This window comes from Cornus florida, unplaced genomic scaffold (assembly GCF_030987335.1).
Source record: "Cornus florida cultivar Cherokee Brave unplaced genomic scaffold, ASM3098733v1 CherokeeBrave_3.0.0_Hap2_Chr08, whole genome shotgun sequence".
In the NCBI taxonomy this organism is placed as follows: Eukaryota; Viridiplantae; Streptophyta; class Magnoliopsida; order Cornales; family Cornaceae; genus Cornus; species Cornus florida.
This window is the reverse complement of record NW_026775578.1, coordinates 41,455,879-41,475,774: the sequence shown is the minus strand read 5'-3', so window position 1 is coordinate 41,475,774 and position 19,896 is coordinate 41,455,879. Positions and strand designations below refer to the sequence as shown.

General features: G+C 34.4%; 1 protein-coding gene and 1 pseudogene across 1 annotated transcript; one reads left to right on the top strand and one right to left on the bottom strand.

The window, feature by feature from the left end:
- Positions 1–3,448: 3,448 nt before the first annotated feature.
- On the bottom strand, positions 3,449–6,382 carry LOC132268615 (G-type lectin S-receptor-like serine/threonine-protein kinase LECRK3; annotated as a pseudogene).
- A 4,489-nt stretch (positions 6,383–10,871) lies between these two features.
- On the top strand, positions 10,872–11,510 carry LOC132270122 (uncharacterized). The gene is made up of 2 exons (XM_059771328.1): positions 10,872–11,259; positions 11,320–11,510. Exons 1-2 carry the CDS (start codon positions 10,872–10,874, stop codon positions 11,508–11,510), a joined length of 579 nt encoding a protein of 192 aa, XP_059627311.1.
- Positions 11,511–19,896: the final 8,386 nt, after the last annotated feature.

The following is a 19,896-nucleotide window of genomic DNA, read 5'->3' as shown; positions in this document are numbered from 1 at the left end:
TAACAAAAGGATTACCGCCAAAGACATTCATAGAGCATGTTAAAATAATAGGTCTTGAATGTAATCAAAGTTAACTATTATTTTTGTTATGAATTGCTTAACAATGCTTATATATATTTGACATTTTGAGCTCATTAAAATGTGTTTCTGTTATTTCCTGTTAATTTATGTATGTACATGCATGTATTACTTTAAATGATGAAAAACAGGAATAGTCTTAGAAAAGACATTATTACTAGACCTTTATTGATGTTTTTCACTTATAGACTATGTTAAATAGGTTACTAGTGTTGTGGTACATGGAACGGACTGTGTCATTTAGAGACATACAACCGCCATGACTCACATTGGTAGTTTGTTTACCATGGTATTTATGATGACCATATTAATATCTTAATTTGATTTATGGTGCACGCTAATGACTATTTTACTAAACCGCTACAAAAGTTATCATATGTGCCAAGTGGGAGAATGTAAGATTATTTATTTAATTGTGGCCAACAAGATTTGGCCATGTGACATATTACTTAGTGGCTAAGTAAATAGATATCAATTAATTATTCTTGGTCAACTTATCATTACTTTTTTGGTAATTACTTATTAGAGAAGTATTTTCTTTCTAATTCCTTACTTTGATGGAAAGTAGAATTATATTACTAAAAGGAAAACTGGTCCTCTCTCTGCCTTTATAAAAGTGCATATGCTCCATCAATTATGTACGATTATTGAGACAACACGTAAAAGGTTATTGTGTGCAAAAAGCTAAGAGAGAGAAACCAGTTTCCACTTTTACCTATTGATTAGAGTTGCAGATTGGTTCGTGGTTAAAGGACCTGGACATTGGATTTAGTCTCAACAAGGTTTGATATCATGAATCGAGGTATGTATATCTAACTATATTTATTTATGCATTAGAAGAATGTGAAATTAATTGAAGTTCTAATATCTAGGAATTTATGATAATTTGTGATTAATGTTTAACACAAATTAATTAGAGCTTACATGTAATTGCAAACATTATCCCGTTCAGCCCAAACGCTAAACCATCTTAATTTTATTGACATCTAAGTCTTTGGATGATAATAATGTTTGAACATACACTCCATCGAATTTGACAAAGTCAGTTGTGTGATAGAAATCCACAGCTGAAATGTCATCTCCTTTTGAGAGCGTGAATTTCAGACCGTTAAGTTTTAGTATGTACATGAATTTGATGAATCAGTATCATCACTCGTCTCTCTTTCAGAGTATGGGATCATTAGTAGTCCAGGTAGGCAGGTTTGTGGTTCTTTTAAAATTTACATCAATATAGGAGATGAAGGAGAGCATAAGCCACTGCAAGAATTATCTACTTAGTCTGATAACTGCTAAAACATCAACATGTAGAGCAAAAACTACTAGGAATAAAGCTTTTTTAGTTCACAATTGTCTTGGTTCCTTGAATTTTCAAGAATGAAAAACTTTTACAAATCCTAGGACCCTCAAAGACTTTGAATTATCTTGGACCCTCAAAGACTCGATTACTTTTGAGAAGTCAATATTCCAGTCTGGGACCAGAGGAAAAATCATGGATCCAGCTCTATTACTTTTGAGTAGTCAATATTCCAGTATGGGACCAGAGGGCAAATCAATAATGGATCCAGCTCTGAGTTTACAAGACCTGAGAGGCAAACAAAATAAAGCTTATAATAGAAAATTTTGCACACAAAAAAAAAAAAAAAAATTCGCACCCTTTAAGCAAATGATTTTAGACATGAAACATTGTGTTGACCATCTTTTGAGATCCAGTCACTAGTTCTACTTTCTCATACTATGACAGATGGTCTTGGTTGGTTTTCATCACTATTACCAATTCCCTGCTAAACATTCTCATTAGCATTGTTAACATTGTCCCCTTAATATAGAACCAATGGCCCATTGGGAAGTCACTACAACCAAGAAGTGATAAGAGTTGTACAATAATTCAACAATTTCATGCCTCGTCAAAATTCAAAAGCAAGTTGCAAACACAACAAATAAATTTCACACATCAGGAGAAACAAACCTGGATTGGAAAGTGACAATGAGCGTGCTCTCGTGGAATTACAAATGCAAGGTCCATTCTTAACTTCACAGTATTCTGCATAGGTCCTCCTAGAGAAAGAGAGTTGCCTAAAGATTATTCTCTGTTTACCTCAAATTCGTGAAGCGGAGGCCAAATAAGTGAGATATGTGTCAAAAGTAATTCACATTCACGGTGATAGGTTTGCCTCATTGCTAATGTGTATTTGCGGAAACAACAATTATATGAAGGAATGGTTCATTAAGAATGAAAAAAGTAATTAACACTTCTTATGCTTCCTTTTTTGTAGACAGGTATAGGATGTAGTAGGAGTATGTAACTGAAACTTCGTGGGCAAAACAATTTTTTTTTTCTTTTGTATTGTAAGATTTTGTTTTCAATGTAAAGTTTCCTAGAGAGAAAAGAAGGGGAAACTGCTTCATTTTTTATTTTATTTTTTTTCTCTATTTCAACTGATTCTTTTTGCGTTTTCAGAATATGTGGTGACTGATCCAGAATTCTGCAAAGAAACTTCTTATTAAGTTAATGGAAGGTGTGAAGTTTGAACCCTCAGCCAACCTAAGGGAAGAATAAAATTTTGGACACCGACAACGACAAAAAAGAGTGATGCCCGACATAATAGTGAACAGTTTGACGAGTCCATTTTTTACCCGATTGGAGAGTTTTTGGGGTGGAAACGACGCATTGAGAAAAACCCACTAGCTTTAGCTTGTGAGCCATATTGGTTTTCGGTAGAAAACCTTCATTTAGGGTTCCGAAATCGCGTTGTATTATGTTATAGGAGCCCTACGAATTATTTTGGGATTTTTGTTCGAGGCCTTAACAAGGTCGGAATACTCTTAAAATTTATATTTAGTAGTTTTATTTGATTAGGTTTCTTTCTTTATTTTTCTAGTATTTTTAGAGAGAATTTAAATATTTAGTATTTTTAGTTTCCTTGTGGTTTTAGGTTTTCTCTATTATAAATATTAATGTACTGTAACAACAGAATTTAAAAATATTATAATATTTCAAAATTCTTTATGAATTTATTTCTTGTTTCATGAAGTTTGAACCCTCAGCCAACCTAAGGGAAGAAGAAAATTTTGGACACCGACAACAACAAAGACGACAACAAAAAAAGAGAGAATAAAAATTCAAGTTTAACTTGATCCAGCGACTCTGTTTCACTTTTTGAAAACCAAGCGAAAACAATAATACTCTGCTCCTCTTACAAAATATGTGATAGCATACTTTTCATGATTGAAACGTTTATTATTAGATGATGATGTAACCAAATCATTTACTTTGATGGTTTCTACTTCATCAATGTAGTTATATTTTAAAGTATTTTTTACAGTTTCCTTATTAATTTTGTTCAAAAAAAAAGCCAAGTAATATTGTCTGGTATGAGAAGTTCAAAGACAATAGCAACGAAATTGGCTACAACTGAAAGCAAAGTTGATGCTTAAAGCATGTTGATAACATATCCCAAAAAGATGAAATATATATATATATATATGAGGGCTTACAAAAACAATATTGATTAGGCTGCAAATTACTTACTAGAACACAAAAAAAAAATTAAAAAAAAAATAGATGACATTGCAATTTAAACACTTTGAAAGTGAACTTACTGCTTGAAACAAATTTTATTGCTGTAATCAAAGCCAATAAGCAAAGTATATGGTCTCTTAAAACACGTCATGCTACAATGTTTCTACTTAAGAATCTCAAAACCAACACAAGATTGAAACACTAGACAATTATTATTACAAGGAACAATGTTACTCTAGATAATTGCAGCCAGATGAAATATTTGGGAAGTTGGAAAAGACGAGTACTGACCATAAAAACACTAACCAGAGCAAAAGAAGCTGGTCACCGTGTTTCATTCAGTAGTAGAAAATGAAGATGGGGGTACTGCAACCTCTACAACTCCTTCCAGCATTTGGGTGACCTTACTCATGGTTGGTCTTAGAAAAGGGTCTTCTTAAATACACCAAATGCCAACCATCACAAACCTCTCCAGCTTTTGCCAGTCATTTAAGGCCTCCATATCATTTTCCACCAAAGCATCAAGTTTTCCTGCCTCAAAGCAATCACAAACCCAATCAGTTAATATTGCTTTCTCTTCTCCACCAATCTCCAATTTTTTCACGTTTTTGCGACAAGAGATGATCTCTAGTAGCAACACACCAAAGCTCTACACATCAACCTTCGCTGTAATTGGTTTGTTCCTGAACCATTCAGGAGCAACATACCCTTTTGTTCCTCTCATAACGGTAGTGTTTGTTTGACTCTGGTTGATCATCAAAAGCTTTGCCAATCCAAAATCAGAAATCCGCGCATTGTAATAATGATCCAGAAGTATGTTCTCAGGCTTTATATCACAATGGATGATCTGGGCGCTGCACTCTTCATGTAGATACAAGAGTCCTTTTTCAATCCCCAAGGCAATTTGGATCCTTTGGCTCCAACTTGGTTTCGAATCTCCAAAAAGAAAGCTAGCTAAAGTGCCATTGCTCAAGAACTCATATACTAACATTCGGTGTTGTCCCTCATCGCAGAATCCAAGCAGTCGGACAAGATTCTTGTGATGAGTCTGGCCGATCGCATTGACTTCAGTTTTGAACTCCTTATCGCTATCTTGAATCACCCCTTGAATCATCCCATGTAGCTTCTTGACAGCAACAAAATTTCTAGCACCCATTTGTATTACCCCTTTGTAAACAATACCAAAAGATCCCCTTCCCAGTTCTTCTTTAAATCCATTTGTAGCTTCTGCAAGCTCATTGTATGTGAAGCAACGCAAATTTGTTCCCACAACGTTATTACCATTGCCATTTTTTATGATTTTCTTGTGGTAGATGAGGAAAAAACCCAAGCAAAAAGCACCAACAAATACAAAATTGACAAAAAAGGAAGTACCTAAAAGCACTGATCCCACAAGCATCATAGTCCCATGGTTCTTTTTCTTTTCTGGAAACAGAGGCTGAGGACTTTGTGGAGGAGGACTACGTTTCCTATATTTGAGGAAAGCCTTCGGGCCACTCACCTTTCGACCGTGTGAGAGGGGAAGCTTCTTCTTCCAACAGCCATTAGTAGAGAGAACGGCAACAGCACAGAAACAATCTTGCAAGCAAGACTTTTTGCACTCCGCTTCACTAGAAGGCTTCAATTGCTCATAGTCAAATTCCGGCCAATCAGTATCTTTTAGCTCCACAATACCATATGCATCTTCCGCATAAGTTGCCCCATCTTCTTCACAGCTTTCTGTGAAATTGGGCTTGCAGCTGCCATGATTATCATTAGGGTCAAGCAAAGAATATCCCATTGGGCATTCACAAATTGGCCTTTGTTCACTAATCCTGCAAACACTGTTATACCCACAAGCCCCACGACCTTTCCCTCCACCTATATTGAAACAAATATTATCCGGCTTAGCCCAAATTGCCCTCCAACCCGGGTTGCCAGAAAAAAAATTCGGGTGACTATAATGGATAAAAACTCCATCAAACTCGAGAGTTCTTCTGTGATAGTACTCCCTGACTGGTAATTCCACTCTAGATGTGAGCTCAAATCTTTTTCCATTTCTTCTCAATATGTAAAAATGACCTGCCTCATTGAAGATCACCTGGTAACCAGAATTGGTTGAATTTGCAGGATCATTAGTACCACTGACAAAATAATGATCATAAGCCCAATTGGTTTCCATGTTATGGGTATTAAGCACAAGATTCCCATCCTGGAATAAATGCATCTGGAACCTTCCCCTCGAGAAGTTGGTTTCTGTGCGGCGAGAAACAAGTACTCCACCGGTCTCCATTATTTGTGAGGCAACATGGTGTCGGTTGGGTTTTTGAAGCTCTCCCATACGTTTACAGAATCACTACGAACGAGCACAAAATTGCCTGTATCGTTCATAAAACCATAAGCTACTTCATCAAGAACTGAGTCTGAACTCCATAGTTCATTGCCTTGAGGATCACTTAGAAGCAACCCACGGTATGCAGTTAGCTCCACTTTTGACTCTCTTGGCACAGGCTTGCCTTCATTTGCATACCAGACAATGGTTTTGTCGGGTATTTTGTGAAACCAAATAGAAAGCAAGAACAAATCCTTATCGCCAAGTTCATGAAACCCAAATGCAAAATCGTTAGTAGGTGAAAGCCAAGGAGTGGCCTTGTCAGTTGCAGTTAGAGATGTGCCAACAACTACTGTACCATTGGCTTGAGCAAGGATAGAAAATGGCATGAGAAATAGTGGGAACAAGAGGAGATGAGGCAGAGTATTAGCCATAGCCTGAACAAGTTGGTTGATTTCAGGAATACAGCAAAGGTTGGGTTATATCGAAGAAGTAATATAGAAAAAAGTTCTCAACTTATTATTCAGTAATTGACTACCAACAGCGACCAATCTAGAAATTCATATGAGGAGACCCCACCGAGACCACTGTAAATCCGTGCCTGACAACCAAGTCCACCCTCATCATTTTCTTTGATTTTTACCAAGTAAAGAGACTTTGCATATGGTCACTTTTGAATAATCTTGCCCCTCCAAAGGGCGAAATTTGTGGTCCAATGAGTCAGTGGTGTTTGAACGAGTGTTTTCAAAATCACACTTAAATGTTAAAAAGAAAAACTTTGAGCCAGTTTCAAGGGGACATAATTCTGACTGAATTTTTTTAGAAGGTGACTAAAAGATATGCATGCCAACTTTGATTGGAAATATTAAAGGGTAGCACATGTTAAAAAGTGAGAGAAATTAAAAAATAACGTGAATAGTTTTAAGGAAATAAAGGAAGAGACCTGGTTCAATCACAAACACTACTAGACCCTTTTTTGTTTTTTTTTTTTTGCAAAGAGCGCCATATTTAGAATTAATAATCCCAACAGTTGAAAAATTACATATTTACTTATTATTGGATTTTTTTAACTTTTTTTTTATCTTATTATGTAATATTTTAATTGATTTTATTTATCAAATTCACATCAACTAAATGGTTGGTAATTAATGTATATAATATTGTGGGTGTGGCTAACTGTATGTGCATCTCTCTCTCTCTCTCTCTCTCTCTCTCTCTCTACATATATACTAATAAAAGGCACGTACACGTGATGAATGTTTTGTAAGTTATTTTATTATTTGGCAAATTATTTTATTAAATAATTACCTATTTTTTATTGTTTTAATAATGATTTGAAACTCTTTTATTTTAATTCATTTTATTTATAAAAAAATCTTTTATTATAATTCATTTTATATCAATTAATAAATATTTTTTATATTAATAAATAAATACTAAAATACTAAAAGAAAATAAAATAGTTAATTTATGGTAGAGTTTTATAGAGTATTTTTTATATTAATAATTCTTGTCTAAATAGATTTTCTTTTATTAAAAAAGTCATAATAAAAGATAATTTGTGGTAGAGTTTTAGAAAAATTATTTAATTTTTTATATCAATTAATAAATATTTTTTATACTAATAATTCTTATCTAATTAGATTTCCCTTTATTAAAAACTCATAATAAATAGATTAATAGGTAATTTGTGTTACAATTTTATAGAAACTCTTTTAAAAATTATTTTTATATCAATTAATAAATATTTCTTTCTATTAATAATTCTTGTCTAATTAGAATTTTTTCTTTAAAAACTCATAATAAATAGATAAATAGGTAATTTGTGTTAGAGTTTTATAGAAACTCCTTAAACATATCATTGTCTAATGTGATAGAGTTAATTTAAAATAAAATAGATAATTTATGTTAGAGTTTTATATAAATTATTTTATTTTCTTCAAATAGATCTGTGATGTTTCCAATTTTCAGCATTTTTCTTTTTTCCGAACTTCCGTTGATGCAAGGGTATTTTTGTCATTTCACATTTTGCGTACGGGATTTTAGTTGGGTCCGTTTGCATCATAATTATTTTGGTGTAATGTGTTATTTATGGTTGTGACTTTGTATGTGCATGTAGGTATATTATGTGTTGTAAATGAAAAGAAAAAAAAAGGAGAAAATAAATTAAAATTCATGGTGGGGCCCACAACCACTTTTAAGTGGTATAGAAACCACTTTGGTCTCTTATTCTTTCCCCTGTCCCGCAAGTCTCTCTCTTATCTCTTTCCTTTGCAATTTTTCTTCCATTCTCACAAGCAAACATCAAGCTTTCATTCCAACTTCAATACTTGGACTTTTTAAGTGCCGTTTGAGGCAAAACGGAAAGCACGACAAGCTCTACGCGTGAGTACCAACAATTTCAGCTTTGGGCCTCCATAAGGTTTTCAAAATTTGGAAACCATTTTGAGGGTTTTGCACAAACTTGAGGTAGGGCCTTCCTAATTCTCATATTCTTACACTTTTGTGAGTCAAATTACTTGAATTGTGACTTAACATACTTCTTTGTGCTAATTGTAGTTTGAAATGATTTAATTGTGTATATATTGTTATGTGAAGACATGTATTAAATGTATTATGTGGAAAGCATGCTTATATGAAGAATTTCTATGCTTATTATGTTGTTTATATGCTATGAATGATAGATGAAGGCATGTTTCGTTGTGTTATATGAAAATCCCTTATTGTTAAAGCATTAAAAGTATGAGACATGCATGTAAGTCATTGGGTTTCATGATGGGTAATGTTTTGGATAAAGTAAAAAAAGGATTTTCGGGAGAAAATTGTTTTGAATCAGTTTTGAGAAAACCCGGTCGCCGCGGGAGTACCAAAGGGCCAGAGTGTTAATATAGCCTAGAGGAAACTAGAGAGTCGCCCTAGCGTGATTGATCTAGATGGGCCCCATAATGACGCCGCGGGGGTACCAAGGGTCAGGGACACTAGCCAATCCTTCTCTCGTGTCGCTGCGGGGTCACCAAATGGCGGGTTATATTAACAGTTTGAAAATGATGATTTTAAATGTGAAAAAATGAGGAGCGACATCGGCATGCATTGCATCCCCATTACATCATATTATTTATGTTGAGATTGTATGACCCCGTTTTCTATGGTTCTATTCTTTATTTTGGATTCACGGGGACTCAAGAGGTGTGTCTTGGGCACCACTTACTGAGCAAATTGCTCACCCCACCATATTTAAATTCTTTTCAGGTCACGGCAAGGAGTTGGCAGTGATAATCCACCTCATGCTTGAGAGCACCTAGGAAGCATTTTGGATGTATTTTTGTAGAGCTTGAACTTATTTTGTAAAGATGTATTACTTTTACAACATATAAAATATTTGGATTTATCATGTACATAGCCAGCGGGGTAATGTAATTGAGTGTACCAACATTTAATCCTTTTGTGTATTTAAGTGACGTGTGGCAAATTATGTTAACAACGTGGTTGTTGTTATTATTTTAAATGTTAAAATGTATTTAAATTTGTACGTGAGTGTAATGGCGTGGGTGGTTAATTACCAAATGTTGGTGTATATTGGTTCTCATTGGACAGTAGGGAGTTGAGTGAGGAATTACCCAGAACCAGTCGACATATAGCATCTCACACGTCGATCGGTATCCTGACAGTGAGTCTTTTTACTATACACGTTCCAAACCAGTCGACGTGTAGCTTCCCACACGTCGACCGGTATCCTAGCAGTGAGCTACGTTACTGTGCGTGACCCAAACCAGTTAACGTGTAATGAGCATACATCGATCGGTTCCTGTTATATACATTTTTTGTTTAGTTTCCAAAATAATTACTCTTTAACACCTAATTAATGTTGTGAGTATTTATTTTATGACCCAATAAAATTCAATAATTATATTTTAACCACATAGAAGACTATATTACCCAGGAACTTTATCTTAATTATTTTATACTACGAGTAATTGACCATTATACCCTTAGAGTCTTAAACCAATGGAATTGTGACAAATGACCGTTTCATCCTTGTTGGACTTTAATATATTAATTTAACGTGAAAGACCCGTATTACCCTTGGATGATTTTGGGTTGGGTAAGGACCCGATTAATGATCCGGATCCAGTGGATCTGGGTCGTTACAGAATGGTATCAAAGCCTTGGTTCGAAAACCTATAGGATGACAGGTAAAGGCCTACATAGAGTTGCATAGGAAGTTGTTTGCATTGTTTACGTGACTACTTGCTACGTGTTTTATTTCTTGAACAAGCATGCTTAATTGTTTATGTGCTTACGTGCTTAAATGTTACGTTAAAATGTTCCTTGTATAGTTTTGCATGATAAGTGTTGGTACGACATCATTTCACGTTGAGTCGTCCACAGTGAACCTTAGTGTTTTGTCATTGAACCGTTTTCTCGTTTTATAGCACGATGTCACGGCGTGAGGAAACCAGGGAAGTTGGCCCTAGGCCGACTAAGGGTGATGTTGGCCAGAGCTCCAGCTCCAATCCGGAGGAGCTAAATGATGAGGACACACGTCTTAGGGACTTAATTCCCCCAAGAGTTGTCCCCATGAGGAGGGATAACGTTGAAGCACCCATAGAAGTAGGTTAAGGTTCTGTGGCACTGGAGTTGAATCGTTTGTCACAAAGTGCCGTGAGGGCAACAATTGCCGCTCAGTCGCAGTCGGCACCATAACCTACAGTTCAAGTTAAGGAGACGCCAGCTCAAAAGCGTCTCAAGATCATTAAGGGGTTTTCTTAGCTGATGCCGGTTATGTTTGAGGGCGGTGCAGATCCAATGGAGGCAGACGACTACATGGATCAAGTTGAAACTCAGTTGACCTCAATGGATGTGACAGAGGATCACCTAAAGATCATCCTAGCAACTTACAAGTTTGCTAAGGATGCCAAACTTTAGTGGAAGACGGTTACGAATCGGCATAAGGTGGAAGAGATGAATTGGGACAAGTTCAAGGAACTATTTTACGAGAAGTATTTTCCACTTTCTAAAAGATGGGAGTTAAAAGACCGGTTTCTTGGCCTCATCCAAGGCAATATGTCTGTGGCAGAGTATGAGAACAAGTTCACTTCACTTTCTCGCTTTGCTCCGAAAATGGTAAGAGATAAAGTTGATAAGACTCGAAAATTTGTTTCCAGTCTTAATGATAGAATGAGGCCGTTGATAACGGCACAATTTATCAAAGTTTATTCTGAAGCAGTAGAGAGAGCCTTGATGCTTGAGGCTAATATTAAAGATAAGGATGCAAGAAGGGAGCAGTGGAAACAAAAGAGAGGTGCAGGGCCATCTTCAGAAGGATCTTCTTGGAAGAAGAACAAGGGTGGTTCGTCTCAGTTTTAGGGGTAATAGTCTGTATGATCTGCTCCTACCACTCCTATGCCAGTGGGGTCTGACAAGAGTGGAGTCGTATGTTTCCAGTGTCAACAGCCAGGGCATTACAAGTCCAGTTGTCCTATGAGATCGTCTTCTGTTTCATCAGCTCCAAAGGCTTGCTATGGGTGTGGCCAGCAGGGTCACTTGATTCGAGATTGTCCTAGTCAGGGAATAGGCACTGGTAGTGGCAAAGGGTCATGACAGAGGTCGTCATAATCGGCTACAGTTCAATCAGGTTTTAGACAACCGCCACCATCATAGCCTGCTCTGTCTTCTCAGGGTTCATGATCCGTTAGGAGGGATGCTCCTACTGTGTCAGCGCAGCAGTCTGGTATTCAGGGTGGCAGTTCTCAAGCACAGGCACCGCAAGGACGTGTCTTTGCACTTGCACCGACTGATGCATCTCCTGGACCCGTATTTAAATAAATTAAATTCATGCTGGGGCCCACAACCACTTTTAAGTGGTATATAGACCACTTTGGTCTCTTATTCTTTCCCCTTTCCCGCAAGTCTCTCTCTCATCTCTTTCCTTTGCAATTTTTCTTCCATTCTCACAAGCAAACTTCAAGCTTTGATTCCAACTTCAATACTTAGACTTTTTAAGTGTCGTTTGACGCAAAACGGGGAGCACGACGAATTCTACGTGTGAGTACTAACAATTTCAGCTTTGGGCCTCCATAGGGTTTTCGAAATTTGGAAACCATTTTGAGGGTTTTGCACAAACTTGAGATAGGGGCTTCCTAGTCTGCATATTCTTGCACTTTTGTGAGTCAAATTACTTGAATTGTGACTTAACATGCTTATTTGTGCTAATTGTAGTTTGAAATGATTTAATTATGTATATGTGGTTATGTGAGGACATGTATTAAATGTATTATGTGGAAAGCATGCTTATATGATGAATTATTATACTTATTATGTTGTTTATATGCTATGAATGATGGATGAAGGCATGCTTCGTTGTGTTATGTGAAAATCCCTTATTGTTAAAGCATTAAAAGTATGAGATATGCATGTAAGTCATTGGGTTTCATGATTGGTAATGTTTTGGATAAAGTAAAAAGGGGATTTTCGGGAGAAAATTGTTTTGAATCGGTTTTGAGAAAACCCTGTCACCGCGGGGGTATCAAAGGGCCGGAGTGTTAATATAGCCTAGAGGGAACTAGAAAGTCGCCCTAGCGTGATTGAGTTAGCTGGGCCCTATAATGACGCCGCGGGGTACCAAGGATCAGGGACACTAGCCAATCCTTCTCTCGTGTCGCTGTGGGGTCACCAAAGGGCGGGTTATATTAACAGTTTGAAAGTGATGATTTTAAATGTGAAAAAATGGAGAGCGACATCGGCATGCATTGCATCCCCATTACATCATATTATTTATGTTGAGATTGGAAACCATATTGTAAATTCCCGACATTGTATGACCCCGTTTTCTATGGTTCTATTTTTTATTTTGGATTCACGGGGACTCAAGAGGTGCGTCTTAGGCGCCACTTACTGAGCAAATTGCTCACCCCACCATATTTAAATTCTTTTCAGGTCACGGCAAGGAGTTGGCGGATGATAATCCACCTCATGCTTGAGAGCACCTAGGAAGCATTTTGGATGTATTTTTGTAGAGCTTGAACTGATTTTGTAAAGATGTATTACTTTTGCAATATGTAAAATATTTGGATTTATCATGTACATGGCCAGCGGGGTAATGTAATTGAGTTTACCAACATTTAATCCTTTTGTGTATTTAAGTGACGTGTGGCAAATTATGTTAACAACGTGGTTGTTGTTATTATATTAAGTGTTAATATGTATTTAAATTTGTACGTGAGTGTAATAGCGTGGGTGGTTAATTACCAAATGTTGATGTATATTGGTTCTCATTGGACAGTGGGGAGTTGAGTGAGGAATTACCCAGAACCAGTCGACGTATAGTTCCATACGTCGACTGAATGACCTGAACCAGTCGACGTGTAGCATCCCACACGTCGATCGGTATCCTGACAGTGAGTCTTTTTACTGTACACGTTCCAAACCAGTCGACGCGTAGCTTCCCACACATCGACCGGTATCCTAGCAGTGAGCTATGTTACTGTGCGTGACCCAAACCAGTTAACGTGTAATAAGCATATGTCGACCGATTCCTGTTATATACATTTTTTGTTTAGTTTCCAAAATAATTACTCTTTAGCACCTAATTAATGTTGTGAGTATTTATTTTATGACCCAATAAAATTCAATAATTATATTTTAACCACGTAGAAGACTATATTACCCAGGAACTTTATCTTAATTATTTTATACTACGAGTAATTGACCATTATACCCTTGGAGTCTTAAACCAATGGAATTGTGACAAATAACCATTTCGTCCTTGTTAGACTTTAATATATTAATTTAATGTGAAAGACCCGTATTACCCTTGGATGATTTTGGGTCGGGTAAGGACCCGATTAATGATCCGGATCCAGTGGATCTGAGTCGTTACAATATCATTGTCTAATTAGATTTTCTTTTATTAAAAAACTCATAATAAAATGTAATTTGAGGCAGAGTTTTAGAGAAATTATTTTATTTTTTATATCAATTAATAAATAATTTTTATATAAATAATTATTGTCTAATTAGATTTTATTTTATTAAAAAACTCATAATAAATAGATAAATAGGTAATTTGTGTTAGAGTTTTACAGAAACTCTTTTAAAAAATTATTTTCTTTTCTTTAAATATATCCTTGTCTAATTAGATTTTCTTTTATAGGTGATATGATAAAGTTTTAAAGAAATATAAAATAGGTAATTTGTGCTACAGTTTTATAGAAATTATTTTATTTTCCTTAAATATATTCATAATAAATAGGTTATATGTGATAAAGTTTTTGAAAAATTATTTTATTTTTTATATCAATTAACAAATATATTTTATATTAATAATTCCTGTCTAATTATATTTTCTTTTATTAAAAAACTCATAATAAATTGATAAATAGGTAATTTATGTTACATTTTTATAGAAAATCTTTTTAAATCTCTTTTTATATCAAGTAATAAATATATTTAATATTAATAATTCTCGTCTAATTAGATTTCCTTTCATTAAAAAACTCATCATAAATAGATAAATAAATAATTTGTTTTACAATTTTATAGAAACTCTTTAAATATATCATTGTCTAATGTGATAGAGTTTTATTGAAATAAAACAGGAATTTGTGGTAGAGTTTTATAAAAATTATTTTATTTTCGTTAAATAAATCCTTGTCTAATTAGATTATTTTCTAATTAAAAGACACATAATAAAAGGTAATTTGTGGTAGAATTTTAGAGATATTATTTCATTTTTTATATCAATTCTTAAATATTTTTTATATTAATAATTCTTGTCTAATTACATTTTTTTAATTAAAAAATTCATAATAAATGGATAAATAGGTAATTTATGTTAGAGTTTTATAGAAAATGTTTTTAAAAATTATTTTATTCTCTTTAAATATATCATGTTTAATTACATTTCCTTTTATTAAAAAACTCATAATAAATAGATAAAAACCGGTTAGATTTGATAGAGTTTTTAAAAAATAAAATAGGTAATTTGAGATGGACTTTTATAGAAATTATTTTATTTTCTTTAAATGTATTCATAATAAATATGTAAATACAAGTTATATGTGATAAAGTTTTACATAAAATAAAATCGCTAATTTGTAGTAAAGTTTTCTAGAAATTATTTTTTTATTTTTAAATATGTTCTTGTTGAATTAGATTTTATTATCTTAAAAAACTCATCATAAGTAGATAATGTCATAGAGCTTTATAGAAACTAATTTGTGGTAATTTTATAGAAATTATTTTATTTTCTTTAAATATATTCTTGTCTAATTAGATTTTCTTTTATTAAAAAAATTCATAATAAATAGATAAATAGGTCAAATGTGTTAGAGTTTTATAGAAACTCTTTTAAAAACTCTTTTTATATCAATTAATAAATATTTTTTTATATTAATAATTATTCTCTAATTAAATTTTCTTTTATTAAAAAAACTCATAATAAAAGATAATTTGTGGTATAGTTTTAGAAAAATTATTTTATTTTTATATCAATAAATAAATATTTTTTATATTAATAATTCTTGTCTAATTAGACTTTCTTTTATTAAAGAAACTCCTAATAGATTGATAAATAAGTAATTTGTGTTAATGTTTTATAGAAACTCTTTTAAAATATCTTTTTATATCAATTAATAAATATTTTTTATATTAATAATTTTTGTCTAATTAAATTTACTTTCATTAAAAAAAAAACTCATAATAAATAGATAAATAAATAATTTGTGTTAAAATTTTATAGAAACTCTTTAAATATATCATTGTATAATGTGAGAGAGTTTAATTGAAGATGAAATAGGTCATTTGTGGTAGACTTTTATACAAATTATATTATTTCTTTATATATATCCTAGTCTAATTAGATTATTAGAGAAATTATATTATTTTTAATATCAATTAATAAACATTTTTTTATATTAGTATTTCTTGTATATTTTATATATATATATTCATATTTTTTAAATATTTTTTTATTTTTTTATTTTTTTTATATTTTTATATTTTTATATATTTTTTATATTTTTATAATTTTTAAATTTTTTTATATTTTTATATATATTTATTTATTTATTATATTTTATATATTTTTTGTATTTTTTTTAAAAAAAATTTATATATTTTTTTTATGTCTACACCAAAGACTGCTACGTACTGCGGAGATCTTGGAGAGTCCTGTTAACTGTCTCAATTGCATAACGTTTTGCCATTGGTGCTTCATCCCAAATAATGACACTTGTTTTACACATTAGCTCTGCTATTGAACTTTGATTTGAAATGTTATAAACTGCGGACTCGTTTGCTAATATTGGAATTTTAAATCTTGAATGTGCAGTCCTGCCACCAAGTAAAATCAAAGATGCAACAAGAGTTATCTTTTTTTCGGACCTGACCTTGATGATATAGATATGTTTTCCCAGTTCCACCCGAGCCATCAATGAAGAAGATGTCGGGTTTGTTTGAGAGAACACATTCCATTATCATATCATATGCATTCTTTTGCTCAGCTTTTAGAGTCACCAGAGCATTATCTAAACTCCTTCTACATGTGCTGATTGTTCGACATCTACTTTTTTTCTTTTGGCCACATCTGTTACTTCTTTAATCCTCTTCTGTCTTTCCTCAGTAGATAAATTTGCATAATATTTTCTATTGTCTGAACTTCTTTGATTTTGTTTATGTGTGGGTGCCATTCAAGTGTGACCAACAAATTTAAACATATGTATAGATAAAGAGATATGTTAGACATGCTTTTATAAAATGTAAAAGATGTTTAGCATTAAAAAGACAATGAAAAACAATAATAAAAAACAATCTTAGAACCTTAGAATCGAATAAGAATCAAATCACCACTTTCAAATTCATTTTTTAAAATGTGATAGAGTTTTAAAGAAAATAAAATAGATAATTTGTGAAAGAGTTTTATAAATATTATTTTATTTTCTGTAAAAATATTCATGATAAATAGATAAATTTAGGTTATATATGATAGAGTTTTATAGAAATTATTGTATTTTGTTTAAATATATTCTTGTTTAAGGCATTATTTTGATGCTCATTGCCTGTGTCGCTTATCTCTTATTTCAATTAAAAACCCACCGCCAAATTTTTGAATCCCAAGAGGTGAATAACACTATTCTATCAAGTCAAGAAAACCAAATTAAAAAACCAAAAATAAATAAATGAAGTAATTTGTGATATATTAATCATCAAATATATATATCATTAACTAAATTTTCATATTGAAATCTAGTACTATTATTCTTAAGCATATATAAGCATGCCTTGTATTGATTATATATGTATATATAATTTTCTCTTTTTCTTTCTCAATTAGGCTACTTGCCCAAAGTGGGGAATAAAACAATGCATGATGGAAACATAACTAGTGAGTTATTCTACCAATTGGTGGTGGGGGTGACACCTACCAATTCACGGAAGGGCTAAACACAAAATATATATGAAGATGTAAGAAAATTTCTCTCTCTAAATTGACAGAGTTTCATTACACTTCAAAATTTTCGATCCCTTTTTTCTTTCATTTTCATCTATTTATAGATTGTTTACAATGTTCTAGAAGTTCCCTAACAATCTTCCTTTATTGGGCTCATCATTGAGGCTTTTGTATTTATGGACCTATTCGTCTTTCAGGCCTTCAATTTCACTCTTCGGCATTGGGCTTGCCTCATGACAGCTGGATTTGGGCCCAAGCCACTTTCCTGGTCCATTCCTCATCATGCGGGTTAGATTCGGCCCATGCCGCCTTTGGTATCCTCACCTGCCCCCATAATCACTACCTTATTAATTAGGGTGTGATTATCAATAGACGTAATGATGACTTGACGGCTAATGATGATTTGACGGCTCGAGACGATCACGTAGGGCATCGAGCGGTTGGCCTCAGAATTAATGTCTTTGAAATTTGAACTTCTTAACTCCCTGACGTCTGGGTTAGCGGGACCACTTCCCCTTTATAAACCATTTCCTCATATCCACATCTTCCCTTGTCGTACCCCCCAGAAATCACTTTCAATCGATTTTAGTTTGTTCTCTCTAGTCAATCCAGATACTCTCCGGCGAATCCAGTGAAAGGTTCTTCATTCTCAATTCTTTTGCAACATCCATCACTGATCTTCATCTTTTCAAGGTTAGTTCTGTTTATTCTTCTTAAAGTATTTGTACATTTTCCCAAAGATCATAACGGTCAGCATCATGCCTATAGATTTGGATATTCTGCGTATGAAGCTCCATCTCCCTTCCAACATTCACCTTAGAGAATGTCCCAAAGACGTTAATGTCAGAACCGGTGCCAGTCTTCTTCCCGGCGAAGTCTTGTTTTCCCTTCATCGCCTCAATATTATTAGATTCCCTCTTCACCCTTTCTTTTGCTATGTGTTCAATAGGTTGAAACTTTCTCCTCTTCAAGTCAACCCTAATTTTCTTAGGGTTATGTCCGTTCTGTTACTTCTGAATCGTGACAGAGGCCTAGATCTTGACTTGGTTGATCTTCTCTTCTACTACAAGGTCAGTAAAATCAGGCTGGAGGATGCATATTACCATCTTTACCCCCTTGAAAAGAAATCCATCTGTACAGACAAGCTTAATTCTGAAAAGGAGTAGAAAAAGGGTATTGTTGGAGTTCGGGGTGCTTGGTTTGCTCCGGCTGCCAAGGACTATCCTATCCCTACCGCTTTCGGTAAATGCTCCGTATCTTCGTATAAGAAATTCAAAACCCATAAGACAGGTTGCCCTTGTGAAATTTGCATTCCTCGGTTCTGTTCATTTTTTTGCAATTCTTTGGGTATCCCGCAGGATAACGAACTTAGTTATAACATTTGTAGGGATAAGACCAATTACCTGAAGAACTATGTTCTGAACGACATCCTTTCCTGTTCGGAACTCCTCACCTCCGATAATTTAAGTGATATATCTCTCCTCGGCACCACAATGAGCCAGCTTCGGATTCCATCCTTCAACAAGAGGAAGGATCCTCCCAAGGTCAATGCTACTTCCGTAACTTCTTCTTCTCCAACTTCGGCATCTTCATTTGCCACCACATCCAGCACTACCCCGAACGTGGTGACTGTTCGCCCGATCATCACCGCTCTACTTGTCATCTAGAACTCTGTCCCTCAGGCTCGGAATACCCCTGCCCCCATTGCATCCGTTTAAGATAAAGAACAGGGAAAAAGGCCTTAGCCTAAAAGCGAAGGCAGCCCTAACGACGTTCCTCTGACAAGAAGGATTCGTACCTCCAGGCCAAGTTTGCATATCCCTCCTTAGGTTAGGCTAACTGCTCCTTCCTGTTCCGGCACTGCAGCTGGCTCCTCTTCTGGTGAGGCTCCGTGGACCCCCAAATTGGTCCAAGCTGACTGCTGGGTTGTGAAGCCGAGCGAAACCATGTTCAAGGAAGGTCAGACAGCCATGGCCTATTACAAGAACATGTGGTCTCCTAAAGACATTGAAGTCGCCAAATCTCTATCTCAAAATGAGGTCTTCAGCCGTTTTCCCCCTGCAGCCATGGAGGTAATTCATCTCCCTTCTCTTTGTTGCATTTGAAATGTCTTTTCATTGTAATTCCTCCAGACATGCGTTCGGCTTAATTAGTACTCATATATTGTTTTACAGACTCTCTTTGGCATGATGGCCATGCAAAAGCATGTCGAGGCTACCAATGCTAAGGTACGAAAGTTCACCAAAGACGTTGAAGTGGGTCACAAAGAGAACAAGATCATCAGCACCAAAAATGCTGAACTCATGGCGCAGCTGGACAAGGCTGAGAAGGAAAGGGATGGTCTGAAGAAGGAAACAGACTCCCTTCAAGATGAAAAAGACGCACTTCTGATTGAGAAGAGTGTCTGGCAAACCGAGCGTGAAGCGCTCAAAGCTGAAAAAAACAATCTTCAGCGCCTACTTCATGATAAACAAGCAAAGCGTATGGCCTTTGAAAAGAGGGCTCTGGATGAGCGTAATGCCCTACTCAGTATCATCG